Genomic DNA, 19,284 nt, shown 5'->3' on the forward strand with positions numbered 1-19,284 from the left:
TCCTAGGGTCCCTTGAGTACTTCTAGGGTGGTCCTAGTAGCCCCAGTACACTGGGACTAAGCAGCATCATATCATTACAGAGCCCAGCAGTGAGCCATCCAGTCTGTGCAGTCAGGCTCAGTACTGCTGGGAGTGGCCCCCTAGGCCCCCAGATAATGCTTAGGATGCTCCTGGACATCGTATATAAAGATAAGATAAGATATAGTTATAATATGATAGACTTTGGGAAAGTTCACTCATTAGGGATATTTAGTTTGTGAGAATAATATTTCCCCTGTAACTACTTAGCTTGCAGAGAGACTGCCAGCTCCAGTTGCTCAAAAGGAACATGCAGACTTCTGTACCTATTCCAAAAGACAGAGGAAAACATCAATTTCCTTGGACAAGACCCGTGATTAAAAGTGATATTTGCCTCTTCATTTATGTTTCTGCAAGAGAACCCGGAGAACCCTGAAAATGATCACATTTCAGAGAGTAGTTGCACCGGCCTGTGCAGAGAAGCACGGGGTGGTGATGGAATATTTCTTCACAATACCGAGCAACTGTGTTCCAACCACTCCGAGACAGCAACTTCTTGAATTCTTTATAGGAAATTCAGACCAGGCTTTATGATTAGGGTTGATACAATCAACTGGAGGGAGTCACAGGGACACAGCAAATATCTTCTGCAATGAAACTCTCCTTCACAGGCAGGAACAAGAGTTAATATAAGCACAAATTGCCCCTTTGAGAAAATCAGTTCAGAATTCCTTGTGAAAGAATACTGTTCTAGTAACTTTAGTAAGATGCTGCCTTGTGGCAAAATATGTCCAAATTTTAGCAATTTTCACACTTAGCATTCTCAACTTTCTAACACTGCATTTGAAGATAGTTGAACTTAACATATTGCAGGAGGAATAGCAACAGCTCATTGACTTGGGTTAGAGTAGAAACATATTTGCTATTCCTTAGCAGAGAGCTTGTTGCCCCCATTGCCTTCCCGCACATGCTGGATGCTATTCAAATCAACCAGGAAGCTGGAGTCTAATGAAGAGTAGTTCTTCACCCAAGAACTGAGCTCTAAGAAAATAACAATACATGTTCGGTCTATAGGCTACTTTCGGCACATGTATTGTTCCACTCAGTACCTCTATTGCAATCTACAACATCCAACAGGAGAGAGAACAAAAGGGAATGCTCTGCTGGAGAGGCAGGGTGGGGGGTTGGGGGTTGGGGTGGGGGTGGTGGGAGGGATACTGGGAACATTGGTGGAGGAGAATGGGCACTGGTGGAGGGATGTAAACCAAATGCAAACATGAAAGTTCATAAGTATGTAACTGTACTTCACGGTGATTCACTAATAAAAAATTTTTGAAAAGGAAAATAACAATACAGGGGCTGGAGCAATACCACAGCGAGTAGGGCATTTGCCTTGCACTTGGCTGACCCGGGTTTGATTCTCAGTAACCCATATGGTCTCCCCGAGCACCACCAGGAGTAATTCCTGAGTGCATGAGCCAGGAGTAACCCCTGTGCATTGACAGGTGTGACCCAAAAAGCAAAAAAAAAAAAAGCAAAAAAAAAGAGAAAAGAACAATACATTGGAATGTTTCAAAATAATGGCTCACTCTGTGATGTTAAGAACAGTCTTTCATTTTTATCTCACGTGTAGCTTTAACAATTGGATTATTTGACCCAACATCAAGCAAACCTGGTTTCAGATTTTACTCTATATTACCTGGCTTTGGATCATCAGACCAGATGTGTTCCTTGGCTCCTGATCTGACTTAACTACTTTAATTCACTGTCTTCCAATATTTTGAAACTCTAGTCACTGCAACAAATATGCACTGCTTTATGCTCCTCCACTTCATGGAGGCAGTATTGGATGTATCTGAGCGAACCATGGTGGGGCCACAGTCTCAGAAAAGAACGTGGAGAGGAAGGCAGTGAAGTAGGTGAGGATGACTAGGGCTGCATTATTTCCTGCCTGGTTTTGGAAAAACAGGACGAGAACAACTTTCAGTTGCAAAACATGGATGAAACTTAGAGTAGGGAATCACTCCTAGAACGAAGAACTATTATAATTCAGGAACCTTAAGAACCTGATTTATCATTTTGCAATATTATAGGATGTCAGGATACACCCTTATACATATTTAAGGCTCACTGCTGCCTCTGCCAGATTTTCCATTTGCAAGAAAAACTGCTTATCCCAGACACCGGTCTTGGAGGACCAGTAACAAACATCTAGTAACAAGCATCTAGTAACAATTCTAGTAACAAGCATTTCTATTTTTTTCAGAATATCTATGGACTAAATATTCTGCTTCCCATTTCTCTTCCTTTCTGTATATTAAGAGGAACCACATCCAAGAGGAGAGCACTGTAAGGACAGAAGTGGAGGATCTTTGACACTTTGGCGGTGGTAGTGTTGCAAGAACTCTGTGCACCAGAAAACATAAACAGTAACACCACTGCAGCCATGTTACCTCAGAAAAATGAAATCAATGCATCTGTCTCTGTGACTTTTCCCCTTCTACTGGACAAGAGCTAATAAGTCTTGGAAGCAGAGTTCTGAGTTCAGGATGACATTTACCCAGTGAATTTTGAACTGCTGACTTTTGCACTAATCACTGCATCACTGTCATCCTGTTGTTCATCGATTTGTTTGAGCAGGTGCCAGTAACGTCTCCATTTGTCCCTGTCACAGGCTAGTGTAGCCTGATGGCTTATTGGGATCAGGGGAATGAGGACTGTCGTTGTTACTGTTTTTGGCATATCGAGTACGCCACGGGTAGCTTGCCAAGCTCTGTGGTGCGGGTGGGATACTCTTGGTAGCTTGCTGGGCTCTCCGAGAGGGATGTAGGCTTTTGGGGTGGCCTCTAATTGCCTTTACAGGTGTTCCCAGTCTACCAATGTAAGCTTTTGGTCGACTGGCATGCTATAACTATCTGCATACTGACAAACATGCACCTGCCTGCGTCTCTGGGCAGCACCTGGGGCATCTGCAGCCTCAGGTTGATCTCCTTGAGGTTGGTGGAGAAATGTTTAAAAAAGAGGCTGAAATATATCTTGGTGGGCTGAGCATGTGCTTGTAGGTGAGAGGCCTGGGTTGACTTACCATCACTGCATGATACCCCCTGTAAGCACTGTCTGGAGCATCCCCAAACACTAGTCTAGACTAGACCCTAAGCATTGCCAGGTGTGGCCCTAAAACAATACAGAAAAGGATGAGTATTGCAGTAACGCTAAATGTCCCCTAATTCTATTAAATATGATTTACTCTTTTATTATTTATTTATTTTGTTTCTGTAAGTCACACCTGGTGATGCTCAGGGGTCACTCCTGGCTCTGCACTCAGGAATTACTCCTGGCAGTGCTCGGGGGACCATATAGGATGACAGGGGTTGAACCTGGGTTGGCTGAGTGCAAGGCAAACACCCAACTCACTGGATTATGGCTCCAGCCCCTCTCTTGTATATTCTAATATAGGATGCATGAAATCTCAGATCAAAAAGAGGACGCTCTCCTAACCCTATGGGTAGCCTAATCTAGGACTTCTAGTGCCCGGAGCTGGGAGAAACAAATTGCTCTTGTTTATAAACTAGTCAGTCTTGCAGCATTTTGCTATGGCAGCTCAAATGGACTGAAACAAAAAGCAAAATAAAGCTAATTTGAGGGTGGGGGGAGTCTTCTCTCTTCTTCCACCCTATTGCATAACTAGATACCAATGTACTATGGCTTATAAAGTACAAAACCCTCTATTAGGTGCCACTTGGGATGCAGAGATCATACAGACCCCAGAGAGTCAGAGTTATCCATCAGAGCTAGTAGCGGAGGTGAAGCAACAGGACCAGATGCAACCAAGGGCTTGAAAGGTCAAAATAGAGGCAGCTGCATTAGCTTAGGAGAGATCCAGGGGCTGGAGAGAGAGAGTAGAGCAAGGAAGGCTCTGGCCTTGCATGAAGCTGACCCAGGTTTGTTCCCTGGTATTAATGTGGTCTCCTGGGGGTCCAGAACAATAGTAAAGCACTTGCCTTGCATGCAGCTGACTCCGGTTCAAACCCCGGCATCCCCTGAGCCCTGCCAGGAGTAATTTCTGAGTGCAGAGCCATGAGTATCCCCTGAGCATTTCTGGGTGAGCCAAAAACAAACAAATCAAAACCTAAATATGGTCTCCTGAGCCCTGCCAGGAGTGAGCCTGAGCACAAAGCCAGAAGAAAGCCCTAAGCACTGCTGAATGTATCTCCCCGACCCCCCTCAAAAAATCCCAGTCTCATGGGAGGAGAATTTTCTGAATTTTGCGTCAACCCTGACCCTAAGATTTTGTTTTTGCTTGTTTTGTTTCAGTGGCTGTGGTCTGTACTCAGCAGAGCTCAGAGACTAATCTAGGCTCCATGCTCGGGGATCATTCCTAAGCACAGGAAGTGTTCAATGGGCCTCTGAGGTCCTAGGATTGTACCAGCATCTGATGCATGTAGGTAAGTACTGACCTCCGGTACTATCTCTCTGACCCTGGCCCTAATCCGGAGATTTTATTACCGAGTTGAGTGTAAGAGGAGGAGGGGAAATTTCCCTCTACTCATGGGGGGTTCTTCCCAGTGGGTCATTGCTCGAGCAAATTAACATATCGCTGGGCACCTAGCAGTCAGCCTCTGAGCTAAGCAAAGACCATCAAAAGCAGTTTGCCTTTGGCGGGCTCCGTCAGCTTGGCACCATTCCTGACTCATCTTAGTGAAAGTGACCTCCCGGGCCCTTTGTCATACTTGCAGTTCCCTGGGTCTTGATTGCCACAGGACATCACACTTGTCCCTCTCATGCACGGCGTTAAATAGATGTGAACTGCTGAGCAGCAGAAAGCCCTAACTGCTCTAGACTTGCCGGTAAGACATTGGCCTAGCAAAGAGTGGGAAGAAGCTAAGACAATAAAAAGTGCAAGAACGGGCCAGAGTGGGGCGGGCATTTGCTTTGCACAAGGCCAACCTGGGTTCAATTCCCAGCATCCCATAAGGTGCCCCCATGCACCGCCAGGAGTAACTCCTGAGTGCAGAGCCAGGAATAACCCCTGAGCATCACCAGCTGTGACCCAAAAAGTCAAAAAAAGAAAAGAAAAAGAAAAGAAAAGAAAGGAAAAGAAAAGAAAGAGCTTCTTCCCTCTTCCCCCCAGGAAATTTCGAAGGGTTGAAATTTTTAGAAGCAGTCAAATTGTTCCCACTCCTGCTGTACCAACTTCTCTCTCCCAGCCTGTACCTATGACCTCATCGGGAGGAGCGGGAGAGCAGCTTGGGGCTCGAGAGTTTATAGACGGCAGCACGTGATCTGCAGACACTGTTGGAATGTGGACAGTCACAGCACAACAGACACTCTGCACTAATAAATGAGGGGAAAAAATGGAATTCTATCTTATTGAGCCATGCTGGACATTTGAATTTGCTTTTTCTAATATTGTCATTAGTCCTCTATCCTAATGAAAGTAACATTAAAATAAATTCTTTTTTAAAGAAAAATTCTTAAATTTTATTCAAGAATGTTAACTCCATGAACACTTTCCACCCACTCATTTAATAATTTAAGCCTCTCTTTTATAAACCACAAAACTCACATGGCAATACGTTCACTTAGGATTCAATAATCCACTGACATTTTCTTGGTCTTTAAAAACTATGTAGTGAGGTTTAGTAGCTTAGCAAAGAAACTTGTAGATCCCCAACCAACCAAATTGCCTATCTGGCTAGTTTTTCTACAAAATTCTTTTAGGTAATTTTTGAGAGACTCACATCTACATAAGGAGGCAGTCAGAGAATACAGCCAACTTCTCTATTTTGGTGATCTGTGGTAAAAAAAAGTTGCAGAATGATTCTGGAAACTTTATGGATAAGCCACTCTTACAGATTGCTAGGATTTTTATATCAAGTTAGAATGAGAAAATGCATACCATACTAACAACCATTATCAATAGAAATCCAATAACAGTTTATTTCCTAGTTATTCTATACACTCAGCACAATTTGCTAATTGCAGACATTAAGGTTCCACAGTGATTTAAGATTCATCTCAAAATAAGTTCTCATAAAACAAGAAACATGGGAAAATTCACCCATGCTCTTAAAGGTTACACTTTTTTCCTACTCACATTTTGTGAGACCACAACAAGTTTTGAAAGATGTGAGGAAACTGTAGTTCTGCTGTATTCTAAGAAGAAAGCAAACTTCATATATTGCAGAATGGTGCTAAGGAGCATCTCAAGCACATATAAGTTGTAGCATCAGAAAGCAACATAAATGCTCATGTTAGTTTCTCAGTTCCACACAGAAATGACTCGAGTGAATCACAATGCAGTGCTTTGTTGCAGGATTGATTAAGAAGAGCTCACTTGAATGTTTCTTTACCTTTGTAGATGGTAGAGTTAAAAAATACTGATCTCTGCATCAAGTATGTAGCTCAGATGGTAGAGCACAAACTTTGCATGTGTGAGGCCCTGGGTGTGGTATGGCACGGTCCTCTGAGTATAACCAGTTGTGCTCCATTCCCTGCAAAATTATACTGAGTTCTGTGCTACTTACTATAGCTGCCACAAAGATATACATTATAATTTTATTCTAGAATACTAAGCATAGGAAAAGATGTGTATTTCAATTATAAGAGCATATTATGTTTTTCTTTTTACCCAACAATGAGAAATTCTATAGTATCCTTCTTTATCCAAGCTTCCAGCAGATTGAAAGTTAATTTGTCACTTATTAATCAAAACAAACTCCTTTCAAATTTAGATCCATTTATCTATTTTCATACTGTGATGCTCAGGGCTTACTCCTGGCTCTGTGCTCAGGGATCACTCCTGGAAGGGCTGAGAAATCCATACATGGTACTGGAGATTAAACCTGGGTAGGCCGCATGTAAGGCAAGTGCCTTACTTGCTGTACTTTCACTTTGGCCTTATTTACCTAATTCTTATGCTAACTAATTAAAAATATATATTATTTAACATTTTAATAGCAATAGCAATCTGTCAAACATACTACAAAATTTCTCAAATATTCTATATAAGGACCACGATAATTTCCTCAGCCTTTAATATTTTTTCTTCATTTCTATATTCTGAGCGCCAAGGATAGAACTTGGTGCATGCAGTTGCTCAATAAATATTTGTCAAATAAATGAATAAGTAAGTGAATTTGTTTCACAAGTGTGCATGTCATTTTCCTCAAGAGGAATTACTTCTTGCTCTCATATATATTGAGAGCAATATATGTTATTGCTCTCATATATAAACCTAGAGCTTATAAATTCCTTTAGGTTATGGAGATACACGAGATAAAAATACCAAGATGAAAAGATGAGTCCAAAACAGCTGAGAAGGAAGAGTTCTGTGAGTGTGTCTTCACACCAATAGCAGAAGTGCATAAAATCTGAATTCAGCATAGCATCCTGGCAAAGGTCCCATTGAGAAAATTCAAGGGGGAAATAGCCATCACCTTAGGAAAACTCAAAACTTCACTTCACGCAAAGTGAAGACCTGCGGAAAATTCCAGAGCTAAGGAGGGCTTCCTGTTGGGGATGGGTGAAGCGGAGACTGAAAGAACAAAGGAACTACCAGTTGGTATCAGACAGGTAATGCCAACCTAGGGGCTGAATGCAAAGGACTTTCAAGACACCAGTTTTACACAATATTAGTTGTAACAATATTAATTGTAAATTAGACTTCGTTGGTCTTTAAAAACTATGTAGTGAGGTTTTTAGTAGTTTAGCAAAGAAACTTATACATCCTTGACCAACCAAATTTCCTACCTGGATCGCTGTATCACTGTACCACTGTCATTCCGTTGTTCATCTATTTGCTCGAGTGGATGCCAGTAAAGTCTCCATTGTGAGACTTGTTGTTACTGTTTTTGGCATATTGAATATGCCATGGGTAGCTTGCCAGGCTCTGCCATGTGGGCGGGAGACTCTCAGTAGCTTGCCGGGCTCTCCGAGAGGGATAGAGTAATCGAACCCACATTAGCTGCGTGCAAGGCAAACACCCTACCTGCTGTGCTATCGCTCCAGTCCTAGCTACACTGCCAGTCCCAGCAGGGGCAGAAGCTGGAGTCGGAGCTGCGACCAGCTATACCCAAAGCGAGACTCACCTGGTAGGGCTGCTGTGTGGGCCTAGGCCCAAGGCCTGCAGCAGTAGCTGACATGAAGCCACTCAACTGACAGGTTTATGCTGAAGAAGAGAGTGGTTCCTTATGGAATTCAGTTTTGTACTTGAACTCAGGAGGCCTAAGATCTTGGGATTTATTAAACCCAATAAAAGTGCGGCTGCAGCTGGCTCAGACTGGGAGCAGCTGTTCTGGAGGTGAGCATGACCCAGCAGGATCATGGTTTATTTTTTATTATTTAATTTAAAAAAAGTTGTTTATGATTTATTACATTCAGTATTCCAACACCAATCCCATCACCAGTGCATCTTCCCACCACCATTATTTCCAATTTTCCCAAACTCCCGTCAAGCCTGTCCATCTCTATAGCAGGCCCTGGATAATTGATTTTATATTGCTTATTATAATTCGCTAAAATCAATAAAAAATGTTTCTTTAGAAGAAGGAATACGGTTATAAGGAATATGGTTGTATCTCACAAGGGAGTCATTATGCTCTTTTAGACAATATTACTAACTTCTTGTTACTGATTAAGCCTTGTGTATTTATATTTTCTTAATTGAGATTGGTTGTCTTCTACTTTACATCCAAAATGTGCTGTGTTACTCCTGGTTCTTCAGTGGTATAGAGTTTGAGACTCCAGGAGTTCAAAGATTTTTGAATGGGGTAATACAGCCAGAGTTAAATTTTTAACTGGATGGTGACTTTGGGTGATCTGGACATCAGAGCCTGGCACAGGGTCCGGAAGCATCTCAGCAACTTGTTGATCTCTTTGGAGATTTATTTATGAGCCTCTGGATCATGACCTGTTAATGAGCTTATTTGACCCAGAGGCAGTTCATGGATATGACTGCCAGGCTTCTGGAAGAGCAGGGAGATGGGGGGAGATAGTCCATCCACACCTCCATGAGAGCCTGGAGATTTCAGTCACAAAACTCACATACCTGAGTTTTTTTTAAACAGATCAATTTCTGGATCAGATTTATCCAGAGCAGAGGAGTCTGGCTGAGAGAACAGGAGAGATAGTGGAGGTTTTTGGCTGCCAGGGCTCTGTCTGGGTGAGTGGTAGGCTCACCTGCCCCCCCAGTCTCAGGTACCCTGATGAGGGTTATGGTTTAGACATTGCCCAGCAGAGTTTGCAGCCACAGCTCTGCCTGAACAAACTCACAGTCCCAGCTCCACTTTTTAGGGAATTTGATATGTCTAAACACAATGGCCAGATCAGATCTAAAGGGGCTTCCCCAAAGCAGGTATACCAGATTTAATACTCAACCTAAGTTGAGTACATGGAGCTCAAAATTTCTTCAAAGAGATTTATTTATTTATTTTTTTTTATTATAGTTTTTTTTTATTTATTTTTTTATAGTTTATTTTTAATTAGTGAGTCAACGTGAGGGTACAGTTACAGATTTATACATTTTTGTGCTCATGTTTCTCCCTTACAAAGTTTGATAACCCATCCCTTCACCAGTGCCCATTCTCCACCACCAGTAAACCCAACATCCCACCCCCCCTTCCCAGTCCCGTCTCCCCCCACCCCACACTGCCACTATGGCAGGGTATTCCCTTTTGTTCTCTCTCTCTGATTAGGTGTTGTGGTTTGCAATAAAGGTGTTGAGTGGCCATTGCGTTCAGTCTCTAGTCTATATTTGGCCCGCATCATCTTTCCCCCACATGACCAACAACCACATTTTACTTGCTGTTCCCTTCTCTGAGTTGCCCAGGATGAGAGAACAGCCTCCAAGCCATGGTGACAACCTCCTGGTACTTATTTCTACTATTCTTGGGTGTTCGTCTTATAGTCTATTATTCTATATTCCACAGATGAGTGCAATCTTTCTATGTCTGTCTCTCTCTTTCTGACTCATTTCACTTAGCATGATACTTTCCATGTAGATCCACTTATATGCAAACGTCATGACCTCATTTTTTCTAACAGCTGCATAGTATTCCATTGTATATATGTACCAGAGTTTCTTCAACCAGTCATCTGTTCTAGGGCACTCGGGTTTTTTCCAGATTCTGCCTATTGTAAACAGTGCTGCGGTGAACATATAAGTGCATATGTCACTTCGACTATACTTTTTGGCTTTTCTGGGATATATTCCCAGCAGTGGTATTGCTGGGTCAAGTGGGAGCTCAACCTCAAGTTTTTTGAGAATTGTCCATACTGTTTTCCAAAAGGGCTGAACTAGCCGGCATTCCCACCAGCAGTGTAGAAGGGTCCCTTTCTCCCCACATCCTCTCCAACAGCGGTTGCTTTTGTTCTTTTGGATGTGTGCTAGCCTCTGTGGTGTGAGGTGGTATCTCAAAGTTGTTTTGATCTGCATCTCTCTGATGATTAGTGATGTAGAGCACTTTTTCATGTGTCTTTTGGCCATTCGTATCTCTTCCTTGGTAAAGTTTCTGTTCATTTCTTCGCCCCATTTTTTGATGGGGTTGGATGTTTTCTTCTTGTAGAGTTCAACCAGTGCTTTATATACCCTTGATATCAACCCCTTATCTGATGTGTATTGTGTAAATATCCTTTCCCATTCTGTAGATAGTCTTTGTATTCTGGTCGCTGTTTCTTTTGCTGTGCAGAAGCTTTTTAGTTTAATGTAGTCCCATTTGTTGATCTCTGTTTTTACTAGATTGCTTAGTTCCGTGTCATCTTTGAAGATACCTTTATCTTCAATATCCTGGAGGGTTTTGCCTACCTTGTCTTCAATGTACCTTATGGTTTGTGGTCTGATGTTGAGGTCTTTAATCCATTTTGATCTGACTTTTGTGCATGGTGACAGATCGAGTTCTAAGCCCATTTTTTTGCATGTGGTTGTCCAGTTGTGCCAGCACCATTTGTTAAAGAGACTTTCCTTGCTCCACTTCACATCTCTTGCACCTTTATCAAAGATTAGATGATCATACCTTTGAGGTTGTGTGTGGGGATATTCCACCCTGTTCCATTGGTCTGCAGTTCTGCTTTTGTTCCAGTACCATGCTGTTTTAATTGTTACCGCTTTGTAGTAGAGTTTAAGGTTGGGAAGGGTGATGCCTCCCATCATCTTTTTCCCAAGAATTGTTTTAGCTATCCGTGGGCGTTTATTGTTCCATATAAATTTCAGGATTGCTTGCTCCGCTTCTTTCTTCAAAGAGATTTAAAAAATTCCATTTTGTGCCTGTACCCACTGTGTCAGAAAGGGGATAGGAACCAGCATTATCTAGCACAGGCAGGAGACATTTCTCCCCAGGCCACAGCTGGAAGCAGCAGTTCCCAAAAGGCACTGGGAAGCTTCCACCTCAGAGACCACACTGGAGTAGACAGCTGGAGGTGAGCTCTGCCCATCAGGACATGGTTTGAAGCAGTCATCCCCAAACTGGTTTTGGAATGCAAAAACAACCCCATAATTACAAAAATTAATTTGATGAATATCTGTGGTTGGGAACATGTGACCACAATTTCGGTCACTGTTCAAGTCAGGTAGACTGTGATACTACATCAGTTGTAAGATAGCAGCAGCTGTGAAACCTGGGTCAGAGCCCAAGTTAGCTAGACCTTGGTGTTAAAGCAGCTACAAAGTTCAATCCCTGGCACCACATATGGACCCCTGAGCACAGATCCAGGAGTAAACCTGGACTACCACTGATATGGCCTCCAAACAAAAAAACAAAAGTTGTGGCATACATACACAATAGAATATTACACAACTATAAGAAACGATGAAATCTTATAGCTCACTGTAACTTGGATGGACCTGGACGGTCTAAGATTAAGTCAAAAAAGCCTAAGGGAGGACAAAACTGGATGATCTCCAGAATATACAGAAAAAAAACATGGGAGCAGAAAGTATCAAATGATGACAAACCCTTAGTCTCAGATTACAAACTGAGATTATGGAGTAGTAGGTAAGTAGCTTGCCTTGCACACAGCTGACCCAGGTTAGACCCCTGGAGCCCCAGATGTTCCCTAAACCTTGTCAGGAGAGAACCCTGAGCACAGAGTGAGGAGCAAGCTTTGAATATGCCAGGTGTGGCCCTAAACATCACTCCAACACCCCCTCCCCCAAACCAAACAAAACAGATTACCAAGAACTGCATGGGAGGAGAGAGGAGAAAATGAAGAGGTGGGCTACAAGTATCCTAAGGACAGAGGTTGAGGGTCTTGAGCCTTTTGTAAGTGGGAAGGTGCAGTAACTTTGTACAGCAAAACCGGAGTCTTACTACTACTCTAAGTTCCTAAATAACAACAGCAGCGGTAACAACAATGATAATAATAATAAACAACTGAGGTTAATTGATGTTACTTGTGGCAGTTATGAAATATAAGAATAGTCACTGTACCTGGATGCAAGAGACCTTGGAATAACAATGGTAATTCTTGTCCATTCCTCAAAGTCCCCTGTGTGGTACATGGTAGGGTCACTTAGTTCTCTGGCATTTCCTTCACATCCTTTGCCTGCAGAGGCTGGGTAACACCCTTCTTTCACCAGAAACCAGGTCATACCAGCATCATGAGAGTACTGAAGAAGAACTGGAGCAGCACTGCTAAACTGATTGGCACACCCGATGTTCAGCTGTTAGAAAGAAGGGAAAAATCATACGAGGTTTTGGTGCTAAGTCATAACTTAATAAAGAAGGAGGTATCAGCCAGGGGCTTTCTATTGAGTTTTGCATTAACTTTATCTGCACTTTACTTCCAAACACGACATTTCCATTGGTTCTGGAAATCTCTGTGTAGGCAAGAAACTGGTGCTTTTTAATGGAAGGCAGACCAGTTGTTAATTTTGTGACTTTTTTGAATTAATAGGGAGAACACAGAGAAGAACAGGTGTGATACTGGAGGCTTGGAAAAAAGATCAAAAGCCAAGAAATGGCCCTTTTCTATTTTTCTAGACAGCATGAACAGAAGAAGCACAAGATACAGTTGTCTTCTTCAGAATGTGAAGGTTACTTAAATCTATTGCTGTCCCCTCTGCTTTCAGAGGGACAAGCATTTTTATTCAGTTTTCTTTCAAAAATTCAGTAACAAACCATTACTGGATGAAAGATTTTTTAATTACAGCTAATAAACAAAATAATCTTTAATTTGTGAACTTGTATAGAGGGTTGCCATTACAAAATGATTGTTTTAAAAAAAACCCCAACAGTAATAACATTCTAAACCCAATGCCTCAGCAAGTGCTTCAATTTTTCTATTTTCTAACCTTTATAAGGAAGTATACATCTTGGTCATTTGGCTGAAGTTATCACATTTCTAAAACTATCTTTACTATTCAATGTTATTTTACCATTATATACACCATTGCAAATAAAATTTATTCTAAATTTATTATTACAAAATAAGTTCCTAGAAGTAGAATTAATGAATCAAAATGTTGAAACATTAAAAAAATTCTATTTCTGCATTCACTTTTAATCAGAGGAGTTAAAATGAATCACTTTTATCACAGTACTGGCTATTGTTATAGCTCAAGATAGTTTCTATTTAATAAGTGATCTTATTATTATTTTAATTATATTTTTGGAACTAATAATTTAAAATTATTTTCTTTACATTTATTTAGCTATATGCTATCTTTAACTAGTCACTTATATCACACTTCATTTTTTGGTTGGAGCCACCACTGAATTACATTGTATGACTTTATAAATAATAATAGTAAATTTTTGTATAAAAAATAAAAGAACACTTAAATAACTTAATCATAACAAAAGAAAAAAGGATGAAGGCCAGACAAAGTCATAGGCAAGTACATCTGCACCACCACTCAAGAGCTCAATACTTTATTCCTGTGACTCTCAACAAATTAGTCTTTCAAAAGAAGAAAATTTTCTATCTTCCTTATTTCCTTATTTCCACACTCAGAGCTAGAAAGAATCTCTCAGAGGATTTACAATTTGGCTTGTAGAAATCTTATTTTGAATAGTTTATCCAAGTCTATACCGTAAAATATCAACAATATAAGTAAATAGCCATTCTCTCTATTTTAATAGGCAGGCTGATAGGATTTTCAATTGTGTGACAAATTTGTCTGATTCCCAAAAGTTATGCTTTCTATAATTCAATGATTGAATTTCTTTTTAGTCTCTTTCCTAATTACATTCACAATCATAATTCCAAATTCCTGTGGCTATGGTTCCCAGATAGGACCTCTCTTCTGCTTTCTGGATAAAGTACATAATTGTTTCCTGTGTATTTCCACTTCAGCATTCCACAGGCACCGCTAATTCCACATGTCCAAGTCTTTCAGCATCTTAAAACAATTGTTCTCTCCCTGTGTTTTCAATTTCAGTGACTGGAACTAGAAACATTTATAACGTTTAGAATCCATTATATCACCCGATAGGTCACCCACACTTATCGTACATACCCCTCAAACATCCCTAAGATCCATACACGTATCTTTATATCCCCTAGCATGCCTCTAGTCTTATTACTTAGTATGATGACTGGCTTTGCATCATTAAACTCCGTGCAAGAATCTGCACATTTCTCTCTACCTCTCCACTGTCACACCAGGCCAAGTGACCATCATTTCTTACTTGGATCAATGCAACAGTTGCCCTGTTGATTTTTTTCTTTCTGACCCGTCCTCTGCCAACAGTCACTAGATTGATCATTTCAAAACCTCAGTAAGGGTATTTCAGTCTTCTGTTAGTCATTTTATTAAAAGCAGGAGCTTACGTCTGATTTTTCTACCTGCTTCCCCATTTGAACTTTTTGTTAATTTTATAAAAATGACACCTTTGTGGTTTCTTTTTCTTTTTTTTTCTTTTTGGGTTACACCCGACAATGCACAGGGGATACTCCTGGCTCTGCACTCAGGAATTACACCCAGGCGGTGCTCGGGGGACCATATAGGATGCTGGGAATTGAACCCGGGTCAGCCTCGTGCAAGACAAATGCCTTACCCACTGTTGCTATTGCTCCAGCCCTCTTTGTGGTTTCTTGTTTTTTTTCAAGCACATTCATACTTCAAGGTCTTTGTACCCGATATTCCTGTGCTTGGAATGCTCTTTCTCAGATGGTGAGAAAGAGCATTCCTTTAAATTTTATTATCTACACTTAAAAATTACTTAGATAGTGTGACTAACCTAACAACAATCTATAAAGTAGGAATCACCCTATTCCACACTTTCTATCCCTATTTATTTTCATAGACTAGAACAGAGCATTCTAGAGGGTTCATAAATATTTATTGAGTAAATGGTTGCATGCTTCCAATTTTCCCACCTGTTAAGTCAGTATACGAGTAGCATGATATTTCTAAAACACAGGTCTGATGTTAACACTCAATGAATTGGAGTCTTTCAGGACTCATTGCTCTTGAGTTAATGTTCAAGTGATAATGCATCATTAAAACACAATTAGGATCAACTTTCTCTCTCACCTCTGTGATAATACAGCACTCCATGAAGTTTCCAAAATTTTCATTGTATTTTCAGATATTTGCACATTTACTTCCCTCTAATTGGAATTCCTCTTTCTAGTCTAGACTAGAAATTTATACATGTATTTATATATTTCTAGACTAGAAATTTATCAGCTGACTATGGTTTTATCTCCCCAAATTTTCAACTATACCTCAGCCCTCTATTTGTTCTTCCCTTCATCAACCATTTATTCAATTAATATGTTTTAGGATCATCTGACATATGCGATGTCCTATGCCAGGTACTCTAGGAATAATAAGCTTCGAGTCCTATTTATACTATAGCACTCTTATAACAGTACTGTGACTGTTTATTTTTATTACTCACTTGTTAGTTTCTCAGCTTCCCGATGACTAGGGACATATTTTTCATGTCTATATTCCTAGTACCTAGTGTCTGACATGATATGCATCTCAAAAATGTACATTTCTATACAAATGACACTAAAGTTTTTGTTGTAGTTTCCAAATATACATTATAATCTCCTGAATGAACCATATTATGTATCTCTTATCAACTAATAGCCACAAATAAATAGTTTGATAACTGAGAATTTTCTTAGGCATTTGTGCATCCTTAAGTAGCTAAAACATATAATTGTTTTCTTTTCTTAGATTCTTTTTATACTTCCAAACACGATCTTGCAAACTCTAACACATATACTGTCACCATTTTGTGATTAGATAAGTAAAAAAGATGTCAAATAAGAAGCAGTGTATTCTGGCAATGTATTTTCTATTGCATGCATTTTTTACCATTTTAGGCTGTGCCATCAAATTAATATAAATTCACATACTGTTTGTAAGATTTTTTCTACTACAAATTGGCATCAGAATCTGATCAGAGGATAATATTTCACCAAACATTTAAGATCACTTCCTTGTTTACAGACCTGTGGAAATTATATTTGAAGATCTGTCTATAAACATCTGATCTTTTAAATAATTCCATTCGTAAATTATTTAGCATCTGTATCCTGCCATATGTAAGGAAAATATAGTTGTGCTGGTTCATTAAAACTGCATTACTTTCGACCTCAGAATCCACCAATGAGATTTTATTATAAACACAATGAAATTCTGATTACATTCTGATGCAAGCACTTGTCAAAATAACTGTTGCTATACTTGTTAACATGTTATAACAGTGCTAAAATATAAGCTTTTTAAGAAAACAGTCATAATTCCTTTGATTTACTGAATCAAAGGAAAAGAAATCATTTAAAAAGGAGCTAGCACAAGTAGAAAAATAACCCATAAATCTATTCACAAACATGGGATTCATTAAGTCATGACCATATTTAAATCTTGTCAATTAAAATAAAATTCTGGTAGGATTCTTTGAGCACTTAAAGAAACACAAATGCTCTAGCCACAGCTTCTGGGAGTCATTAAAAATGAACAAGCTTTTTTTCCTAAAAAACACTGTCCTCTTAAGATTGTTGAACTTTTGAGAGAGTCCCTTCTTGAATAAAATATGGAAAAATGATGTTTTCTGTGAATTTCTTATGGGTCTGGAAGATGGTCTCCTTCTTAATCTTCCTTGGGAAGAAGCTTGTGCAGACATACCTTGAACTGCAGCACATATCCAGGTTTCAGAGTTAGGTCTCGAGTTACTGCAAATCGATCTCCATCTGATTTCCCAAACACCATGGCTGATGGTGTGACAGAGCAGAAAGTTTCATTTTTAACCATTCCCTCGTTTGCCAAGATCAACCACACACTCATTTGATTCATTGGGTAATCAAAAGCTGGCTTTTCATAAAAATTCTAAAAGAAACAATACAAATGATACAGAAAAGTAATTTGATAACTTGGAAAACAAGGAAGGAAATTTTAGTTTATGATAGGTATCATATATACTTCTATGACAAGAAAGGAATCCTGAAATCAGCTAATTTTGTAAATCACATGCTTGAATTTTTTCTCCTGATTTAGCAATTGAAGATATTTTACCACTCGGTATCAAATCATTTTATAAACATGCCAATAATCATGTTTGACAATTTGTCAGATTTCAGTCCCCTTTTTGAGCGGGGCACACTTAATGGTGCTCAGGGTGTACTCTTACTCAGGGATCACTCGTGGAGGTGCTCAGGCTACAATATGGGGTGCAGGGAATTGAACCCAGGTTGGTCACATGTAAGGCAAGCACTTCACTATGTGCTATCTCTCCAGCCCCTCCCTGTCATTCTCTTAAACATCAAAATGATCTGTGATTTGGTAGCAAGGAAAGGTATTGAAGAAATAAAATGCAAACTTAGAAGAAAATGTATTACATATTCAAGAATCAAACACTAAATCTTAGGGGAGAGGAGCATCTCTTACTTTGAAATTAATTTTTATTTAATCAGTTTATTTTGGGGATTCCAGGTGGTACTTGGGGGAGGGGACCTGAGGGCCACCCCAGTGATTCTCAACCAGGGCCAGATTCAATGCAAGGGTCTGAAAATGCAGTCCCGCTCAGGCCTCGTGCCAGGGAACACCTGGCCTACCCTGGTGATGCCGGAGGTTCAGGGAGCTTTTGGGGCTGCACTCAGCAGTGCTTGATGCTTGGAGGGGGGTGTCATATAATGCTGGAGTGCAAGGCATGTGCCTTAACCCCTATACTATCTCTCTGGTCCTGGCAGTAGTTCTTGAATTTCAACACATCCACAACGCTCTACCTTCCTGGACTCCAGATAGATGAAAAATACCTGGGGTAAAGTTGGATTGACAACTGGGATGATTTGCTTTTGTTTCTCTGACAGAATGATGATGTCATCAACCGCCCACTGGTCATAGTCTTCCCCTGAGAATACAGGCTGCCACCAACGGAACCGTGTGCAAGGGGTCTTGGCAGCAGCAGGAAGCTCCAGATAGACGAATCTGCATGAAAGCAAATCATTTACTATCCATTGAACAACATCTTCTGACTAGCATGAAAATGGTAAAAACATTTCCAAGGAACACCAAGCAAAATTGTCCCTTAGTATGTTATTACATTAAATTATTATTAATTTTTTCACAGCAATTTTTGCTTATTGCGAGAAAACATATATTTAAAATAAAAGATAAACAACCCATAAGCATAAGGTTGACTTCTGTAACATTCTGTAACATTTTAATATATTACCTGAGAGTATCTTCTATACAGAGTATATATATCTGCATATAGGTCTCAACTTATCTATGTCTCTAAATTGTAGTCTGCATTTTAAAACATTGTACCACAGGTAGATTCTCATAAAATAAAATTATTTAAGATAATGCTAATGTCTACATAATTTTCATCAAATAGACATGCTGATTTTATTCTTTTCAAATAATTCTGTTATGAAGATATTTATTCATAAAAATTTTCCTATACCTTTGTATCTTTTTAAAAATTTCTTTTTATTATTTTTTTTCTCTGTATCTTTGGGGAAGATTCCTAGAAACAAAATTACCATGTCAAATAAAGGGATCAGGTTAAGGATCTTGATTTTTCCAAATTCCTTTCTGCATGCATCATGATGCTTTGCAGAATAATCTAAAAGCCTGTCTTGCTGCCGGGTGGACAGAACACTTGGTGACATAATTAAAAAATAATACACTGGCTGTTAAAAATGGTATTTTTATTGCAAAATAGGTTGTGTATCATGCGTATTTTATTAAGATTGTTTTCTCCCTTATAATATCTACTCATATCTTTTACCTAACAATCTACTGGGAACTCGGTGCTTATTTGAATAATTTTTTCAAACTCTTCACATGCTGTTTTCAAACAA

General features: G+C 39.7%; 1 protein-coding gene across 3 annotated transcripts in view; it reads right to left on the reverse strand.

Moving 5' to 3' along the window:
* Window positions 1-19,284, reverse strand: part of RELN (reelin) — a 530,126-nt gene that overhangs the window by 113,890 nt on the left and 396,952 nt on the right. For all 3 annotated transcript variants that reach the window (XM_055133703.1, XM_055133707.1, XM_055133712.1), the window contains exons 26-28: window positions 18,232-18,403; window positions 17,105-17,305; window positions 12,444-12,676 (exon numbers count right to left, since the gene is read on the reverse strand). In XM_055133703.1, the coding sequence (XP_054989678.1) occupies window positions 12,444-12,676; window positions 17,105-17,305; window positions 18,232-18,403 (606 nt within the window). The remainder of the gene's footprint in view (window positions 1-12,443; window positions 12,677-17,104; window positions 17,306-18,231; window positions 18,404-19,284) is intronic.

The sequence above is a fragment of the Sorex araneus genome, chromosome 1 (assembly GCF_027595985.1).
Source record: "Sorex araneus isolate mSorAra2 chromosome 1, mSorAra2.pri, whole genome shotgun sequence".
Lineage (NCBI taxonomy): Eukaryota > Metazoa > Chordata > Mammalia > Eulipotyphla > Soricidae > Sorex > Sorex araneus.